The 8,946-nt window shown below is 42.6% G+C and overlaps 1 protein-coding gene across 1 annotated transcript; it reads left to right on the forward strand.

Moving 5' to 3' along the window:
• The first annotated feature begins 1,395 nt into the window (after positions 1-1,395).
• Positions 1,396-8,284, forward strand: LOC311428358 (uncharacterized protein). The gene is made up of 2 exons (XM_084539866.1): positions 1,396-1,532; positions 6,505-8,284. Exon 2 carries the CDS (start codon positions 6,560-6,562, stop codon positions 7,985-7,987), a length of 1,428 nt encoding a protein of 475 aa, XP_084395992.1. The 5' UTR covers positions 1,396-1,532; positions 6,505-6,559; the 3' UTR covers positions 7,988-8,284.
• Positions 8,285-8,946: the final 662 nt, after the last annotated feature.

Raw genomic sequence — 8,946 nt, forward strand, 5'->3', positions numbered from 1 at the left:
GAGGCTAGATTCACAATATGAATTATCACAATTTCCACGTCGTCCTGTTCTACCAATATTGCTTGATATTTCAAAATCATCAATTCTTGTTTAAGTTGTTTAAAGACTTTTTGTGCTTCTCCAGTCCAGACTAACTTTGACTGGTTAATCTTTATCAATTCACATAGAGGCTTTACCAATAGTCCATAATTATAAATCCAAAGGCGACACCAACCTGTCATTCCTAAAAAGCTTTGTAGCTCCTTTACCATTTGAGGTTCTGGAGTCCGGCAAATGACTTCCTTATGTTCAGTTCCTAGTTCTCGTTGTCCTTCCGAAATGTCAAATCCCAGATAGGTCACACTTTGTTGAGCCAGCTGGACTTTCTGTCAAGAGACTTGATATCCATTTAAACCCAGAAAATTAAGACGACTTATAGTCCATTGAATCCAACTCCCTTTAGTCTCGGTAGCTATTAAGAGATCATCTACATATTGTAACAAAGCACCTTCAGTGTCCGGAGGTATCCATGTTTCGAGTTCCCTTGCTAATTGGTTTCCAAAAATAGTGGGGCTATTCTTGAATCCTTGAGGTAGTAATGTCCACGTAAGCTGCGTCTTTCTGCCTGAATCGGGATTTTCCCATTCAAAGGCGAATAGGTTTTTGCTTTCTGTGGCTAAGCCTAGGCAGAAGAAGGCATCTTTTAAATCCAGTACGGTAAACCAGACTTGACTATTCTTTAATTTAGTCAGCAAAGTATAAGGGTTTGCCACTACTGGATGTATATCTGTGGAGGAATGGTTAAGCGAAGTAGGCCATGTGAACATTGCACAGCTAGGAGGCCGCAAGTTAACAAAGTATCGAACACAGCTCAAATGAGCCTGAGAAAGTACGTAAATAAGCCTGAGAAAATACGTGAATGCGGCCTGGGAAGGAATGTAAGTTCTGGGAGGTTTTAGGGAGGTTTCAGGGAGGTTTCAGGTACAAGAACATGATATCTGTTGGTATGCTGGGAAAGTACTAACTGTGTTACTTTGGTGGGAAACTAGCTGATAGAATAGAGAAATGCACTAACCAATCATGAGCTTAGCTTTTGCAATATGTATGAGCTAATTATATTGAATTAGATAAAAGACAACTGAGCTATCCAATAAATCGAAGTTCACTGATCACTCATATTGAGCGTCTGTGTCTTCCTTCCGTCGACAACAAATGTCCTCGCAACAAATGGCGCCCGAACAGGGACCTGCAATACAGGAACAGGGACTTCGCTGGAGTTGAACCTGCGCTGGAATTGTACCTGCGAGCCACGGTTGGACGGAATACAAGGACCGGTCCTGCAACGCAGCTCAGGAGGTGAAAAGGATTACAAATTGCTGAATCCCCGTACCCGAGGCCTGAAAGGTGAATGGAAAAGAAACCTGGAATACCCACACCCGCACCCGCAGCTCGGAAAGGGAGTCCTCGCACCCGGGATGAGCCTATAGAGGGTCCCGCCGGAAAGCGTCGCCGAGGTCTTTGCAAAGGCTGCAACGGTACCGACGTATATAAAGGTATGGAGAGACAAGCGGCGTATGATTTGCTCAAATGCTTTTTAGAAAAGCGGGGCACACAGGATATATGTTGTAAAAAGGAATTACCAAAGTTATTAGCTTATGGGGTAGTTAAGGGTTGTTTTTTAGATCCTGATACTGTGTTTGAACAAGCAGAGTGGAGGAAGTTTGGGGATAAATTATTTGATGAAGTAATTAGTGATAATAAAATAGCAAAGAAATTGATGAAGCCATGGAGGGCGGTAACTAATGCATTAGCAACACATCAAGCTGAACAAAAAATAGCTGCTGCTGCAACAGAACGATTAGGATCATCCAGTCAGAAGGGGGGGGCTTCTGCTTCTTCCTCTACTCAGCAAAGAGCTGAGGAACAAGCTTACCCCTCTCCACCATCATATAGAACAATTACAATTCCAAAAGGGACTTCGGTACCCATATCAGGGGAAGAAGAACCCTCACAGTCACAGCCACCGACAGCCCCGCCTGCACCCTCGCCCGTACAATCAGAGAACAGAGAAAGGGTGGGTGAGGAGTCAGGTACAAATTCATTTTCAACAAGTCCATTTAGAATCAATGTACAGGACAGGGAGGAGACATGGAAAAAAATAGCGCATGAAGCAATGAAGGAAGGGAATCTTGAAATAGCAGCACAAATAACAACAGCCTATCCGGTGGTGTATTCACCTCCAGATGCACAGGGAAATGTACAGGTTCAGTTGACTAATTTAGATTGGAAATTATTAACACAATTACGATCTACAGTAAATGAGTCTGGATTAAAGGGAGAACCTACTCGTCAAATGTTAGACTATATTTGGGGGACAAATATTCTGCTCCCAGGAGATATTCGTAGCATAATGAAACTAATCTTGACACAGCATCAACAACTTTTGTTTAATGCATATTGGCACGGTATCTGTCAAGAAGAGGTAGCGATAATACGCGCGCCTGGGGATCCCTTGTATGGTGTTACATTAGACGAATTACTGGGTGTGGGACCATATTTTAGAACAGAGGCGCAGGCACTCTTGGGACCAGACAAAGCTAAGGTATCAATGAATCTAGCCAGAAGAGCATTAGAACAAATTAGAGAGCCGGGGGGAATGCCGTCCTACATGGGAATTAAACAGGGCAGAGAGGAACCATTCGGGTTGTTTATCGATCGGGTAGCAAATGCGATACAAGCAGCGGGAGTTCCTGATTATCTTAAAGGCACTATATTAAAGCAATGTGCACTCCAAAATTGTAACCCTTCAACTCGTAGTATATTAGCTACGTTACCGAGTACTTGGACAATAGAGGAAGGATTGGAAAGAATGTCGCAGGTACCTGTAGGTCCACAGACTATGTTAGTAGAAGCAGTAAAACAATTAGGTGATAACATGAAAGAACAGTCAAAAGTGTTTGCAGCCCTTGCTCCTTTGCAAACCCCCGGTGGACGTCCTATTAGCCGAGTATCGACACCGCAATATCGTTGTTTTCGATGTGGTGTTGCGGGACACATTAGACGGAATTGCAAAATAGAATCTGTGTGGTGCCAAAATTGTCAAACAAATACTCACAGCACTTCAGCATGCCGCCGAAATGCGTCGGGAAACGGCCGGAGCAGCGGGAGGAGCCGCCCCGCGACGACACAAAAAGTGGCTTTTACGACAACGGCAGCGACGGCAACAGCACCAGCACCAACTGCGACGAATCCTTTTTTCTCCGACCAGCCACCAGAGGGAGCCTCGGCCTGGATTTGGCAACCGCAGTCGATGTGACTTTATTGGATTCGAGACCCACCAGGGTAAAAACAAGACTTATTGGACCAGTTGTTGTTAATAAGGAACCTGTGGGAGCTTTGTTAATAGGGAGATCGTCTGCCACCATGAATGGATTACAAATATTAACTGGACTTATTGACAAGGATTACTTTGGGGAAATACAAATTATGGTTTCTGCAATGTTTCCTCCAATTCATGTGCCGAAAGGCACAAAAATGGCACAGTTAATTCCTTTGCCTCATCTTGCTGAATCATTAGCATCGGAATCTGCAAAGGATCGAGGACTGGGAGCATTTGGCTCCACGGGAAAAGTGGCTTTATTGACACTTGGTATGCGACACAGACCACGACAAAATGTCACTGTGTGTTTAAAGGATGAGAAAATACAGATTGAGGCATTGTTGGACATTGGTGCTGATGTATCTATAATCAGCACAAAGGATTGGCCCTCACATTGGCCTACATTTGAGTCTAATGCTACAGTTTCGGGAGTAGGAGGTGTGACTCTTGCTCGTCGGTCACCAGTGCTACAATGGACAATAGGTGATAAGGTGGTACAATGCAGTGTCTCCATCTTATCACTACCTGAAGGAGTACAAGCGCTGGTGGGGCGAGATATCCTTGCCCAAATGGGAGCAGTTCTCACGACAGATCATCAAAATTTTTAGGTGTGGCCATTGCTTGGACTTTCCCGATCCCACTTAAATGGAAAACTGATGAACCTGTATGGGTTGAGCAGTGGCCACTGAAACGGGAAAGTCTTTTACATGCTCATAAATTAGTACAGGAACAGTATCAACAAGGGCATTTGAGACTGTCAACAAGCCCTTGGAATACTCCGATTTTTGTGATTCCCAAAAAATCAGGGAAATACCGTTTGCTACATGACTTACGAGCAGTTAATAACCAGATGTGTGCTATGGGAGCACTGCAACCTGGATTACCTAATCCTGCTATGATACCAGAAGGGTGGAAATTACTAATTGTGGATCTCAAAGACTGCTTTTTTACAATTGCATTACATGACAATGATAAACAGAGGTTTGCTTTTACACTTCCTGCTATAAATCGTGAAGGACCATATCAGAGATTTGAATGGACTGTGTTACCTCAGGGCATGCGTAATTCACCTACCTTATGTCAGCTCTATGTTGATGCAGCACTTCAACCAATTCGCCGCACATGGCCAAAAACGATTATTTACCATTACATGGACGATATTTTGCTAGCTCAGGAGGAGATATTTTCCTTACAACAGAAAAATGCCCTGGCAGTTGCTCTTAAACAAATGGGACTGGTAATTGCACCAGAAAAAATTCAGGAGACAAGCCCTTGGAAGTACTTAGGGTGGAAAATCACAGATTCTACTATTCCGCCTCAGAAACTTACTATCCAATCGAACATCACAACTCTCAATGATGCTCAAAAACTGCTGGGAGATTTACAGTGGATTAGGCCAGTGGTCGGAATTCCAAATGAACTGTTGAATTCCCTTCGACCTTTATTAAAAGGAACTGATCCTGCCGCAAAGGTGACATTATCAGAACAACAATCGGAAATATTACAACAAATTGCATCATTGATCACAACGCGTGTCACACATCGACGCATACCTGACAGGCCACTGGATTTTACTGTTTTGTGTGGTCCACAACACTTGATGGGTGCTATCACACAGCAAAAAATAAAAACGGGGGAAAAGGAAATGGAAACTGTGGTATTGGAGTGGATAGCTCCCCCATTGCAACCCCGAAGAACAATTCAAGAAAAAATTGACACGCTGTCAGAATTAATAAAGAAAGGAAGAAATCGGATACTACAAATAGACGGAGTTCCACCAAGTACAATCTGGGTACCAATAAAGCCAGGTGACTTGGAATGGTACATACAGAATTCTGAAAAACTACAAGCTGCATTATTACAGGATGGCGCCACAATAGTGGCAAAGACATTACAATCAACTATATTGTCATGGATGGAAAACCAAGCATGGATAACCCAGCCCAAGCGGTCGGATTCTCCGTTAGCAGATGCAGTAACTGTTTTCACGGACGCTGGAAAGCGCTCCAAGTCTGCTGCAATAACATGGAAAGACGAACAAGGCTGGCAACACCAAATTTTAAAGGGCCAGGACAACGATTCATTACAGACATTAGAGCTCTATGCGGTTGTATGGGCATTTATAAAATGGAAAGATGCCCCTTTAAATGTAGTATCTGATTCTCTGTATGTAGTAGGTATAGCTAATCGTATAGAGGACTCTGCTTTAAGAGATGTAAAAAATGAACGCCTTGCAGAATTATTAACTAGCTTACAGCTTGCTATAGCGCAGAGAAGCAAATCCTATGCGGTGATACATATACGAAGTCACCAATGGGTGGAGGGACTGGGAGAAGGCAATGCTCGGGCGGATAAATTAGTTGCCGCTCCAGCCACTGAAGCGCCATTATCTCCCTTCTGTAGAGCTAGGGAGGCTCATGCTATTTTTCACCAGAATGCTAAGGGACTTGCGCGGGCTTACAAACTGTCTAGAGCTGATGCACAAGCGATAGTAAAAGCTTGTCCAATATGTAGTAATTATAATTCAGGGGTGGGACTCGGAGTCGGGACAAACCCCAGAGGGCTTAAAGCCAATGAAGTGTGGCAAATGGATGTTACTCATGTTCCAGCATTTGGACGATTGAAATATCTGCATGTAACAATAGACACTTATAGTCACATGATCTGGGCTACACCGCAGCCTGGAGAAAAAGTTCGGGATGTACGACGTCATCTTGCCAGTTGTTTTGCAGTAATGGGAGTACCACAGACTATAAAGACTGATAATGGTCCAGCCTATGTTAGTGGGCCATTCAAGCGATTCATGGAACTATGGGACATTAAACATATTACTGGTATTCCACATTCACCAACTGGTCAGGCTATTGTGGAAAGGGCTAATGGAACAGTTAAACAATATTTAGAAAGGTTTAAAGACATTATTGATGTTAGAGAAAGGGTAGACAAGACTCTATTTGTTCTGAATCATTTGTGTGTTTTTGGGGAACATGACGAACCACCTGTAGCACGTCATTATACCAAATCTGAAAATGATAACAAATGTGCTATGAGAGTATTGTACAGAGATATGAAAACAGGGCAATGGTTAGGGCCTGCTGATGTGATTTATGTGGGACGAGGTTACGTATGTGTCTCTTCCCCTACAGGTCCGACCTGGGTGCCTAGTCGGTGTGTAAAGCCAGCCATCGAAGAAAGAAGAGGATGACAACGATCATGGCTGAAGTAACAGAACAAGGGACTTTGATTATGCTATCAGTTATAATAATGGCTGGACATGGTAATGCTATCTTAGGGAAGATTGACCCTCAGCAGAATATGTGGGTCACCTGGGCTAATGAAACCAGACAGAGTTCATTTTGTCTGTTTCTTGCTTCTGCATCTGATCCTTTTAGAACATGCTTGTTTGGGGTTCCAATAGGGGATCCAAAGGAACTGAGTGAAATGTTAGCACCATACTCTGCCAGTGTTACTTTACTTAGTAGATCCCTTTCTGCTAATGTCTCGGATGGAGTAGTTGCTGCCCTGCAAGCTCTTAATAACTCATTGCCATGGGACCCTCAAGAACTGGATCTCCTGGGGTCTGTGGTAGTAGGGAATAGCAGTAGTAACTGGACACAAACATGCTTTGTACTCCATGAAGGGAAACAAAATAAAACGCACTGGACCAACATAACATCGAGGACCCTTGGATTTGAGGCCAATGGACATTACTGTGGATGGAACAACACCGGGAATATTAGTGTACCATTTGGGGCGTATGGAATAGGTGATACCAATTCAATCTGGTTTCAAAGTCAGGCCAAAGCTTTGCCACCTGGTATGTTTTTAATCTGTGGGGACCGTGCATGGCAAGGGATACCAGCTAGTGCTTTTGGGGGTCCGTGTTACCTAGGACGACTCACACTTTTCGTTCCAGATTTGCACTCGTGGAAGAACTCGACAGGGAGCAGAAGAATTAAACGAGATCTAAATACTTTGGGTTCTGACTGTAATGATGGTGTAGAACTGTGGGGTCCAGCAGAAAGATTCTTTGCTTCTTTAGTGCCTGGTGTGGGAACTGCACATGCTTTGACTAACATTAATAAGCTTGCTTGTTGGGCTGTTAAACAATCAAATGTAACAACACAAGTTCTTTCTGAAATGTCGCAAGATATGGAGAGCATAAGACATGCTGTGTTACAAAATAGGGCCGCTATTGATTTCTTGTTATTAGCTCAAGGACATGGGTGTGAAGATGTAGAAGGAATGTGTTGCTTTAATCTCTCTGATCATGGGCAATCAATTCACAATCAATTGAAATGGTTAATGGATCATACACAAAAAATTACGATACAGAATAATTGGTTTGATGATTGGCTTAAATCTGTCTTTGGAAATGTAGGGGGATGGGTTTTTAACTTAATCAAAGAGGGACTTCGCCTTTTGCTTATAATTGTATTGATTATAATTGCTGCACGGGTAGTCTTTAGCTGCTTATCTAGGAAACTAGAACAACTCACAGAGAAGGTGTTTGTAGCCCAAAATAAAAACGGGGGAATTGTGGAGGAATGGTTAAGTGAAGTAGGCCATGTGAACATTGCACAGCTAGGAGGCCGCAAGTTAACAAAGTATCGAACACAGCTCAAATGAGCCTGAGAAAGTACGTAAATAAGCCTGAGAAAATACGTGAATGCGGCCTGGGAAGGAATGTAAGTTCTGGGAGGTTTTAGGGAGGTTTCAGGGAGGTTTCAGGTACAAGAACATGATATCTGTTGGTATGCTGGGAAAGTACTAACTGTGTTACTTTGGTGGGAAACTAGCTGATAGAATAGAGAAATGCACTAACCAATCATGAGCTTAGCTTTTGCAATATGTATGAGCTAATTATATTGAATTAGATAAAAGACGACTGAGCTATCCAATAAATCGAAGTTCACTGATCACTCATATTGAGCGTCTGTGTCTTCCTTCCGTCGACAACAAATGTCCTCGCAACATATATACTCAGTGATTTTATTTATGGCCCTCAAATCCTGAACTAGCCTATAGCTTTTTCATCTGCCTTTTTAATTGGCAATATGGGTGCATTGGATTCTGATTCGCATTCAATCAATAATCCATACTGTAAAAATTTATCAATTATCTCTTTAATTCCTTTCCTATCTTCTATCCTCAAAGGATATTACTTAACCTTAACGGGTTTCTGTCCTGGCTTTAATTTAATAATCATTAAGGTCACATTTTTAGCTCTTCCAGGGACTTCAGTAGCCCAAACTCCTGGACATACTTGATCTGTGATCTCTAAAGGTATTTCACTTTTAGGGTCAGTTTGTATTAGTGCCAAGCTTAACACATTTATTAGTTGTTCTTCTCCTGTTCTTAATTCCATTTTCCCCTTTTCAAAGACAATTTCTGCTCCTACTTGCTCTAATAAATCTCTACCTAAGAGTGCCCATGAGGAGCTAGGCATAGATAAAAATCTGTGTATGCCCCATTGTTTCCCTAATTTGTACTTCAAAGGTTCACAAAAATAAGCCTTTTCGGTTACACCTTGTCCTGGTTTCAGTTAGAACAGAGTTAATTTTCTTCCTAGTAGCTGGGAGAATGCT

The sequence above is a fragment of the Aythya ferina genome (genome assembly GCF_964211825.1).
Source record: "Aythya ferina genome assembly, contig: HAP1_SCAFFOLD_47, whole genome shotgun sequence".
In the NCBI taxonomy this organism is placed as follows: domain Eukaryota; kingdom Metazoa; phylum Chordata; class Aves; order Anseriformes; family Anatidae; genus Aythya; species Aythya ferina.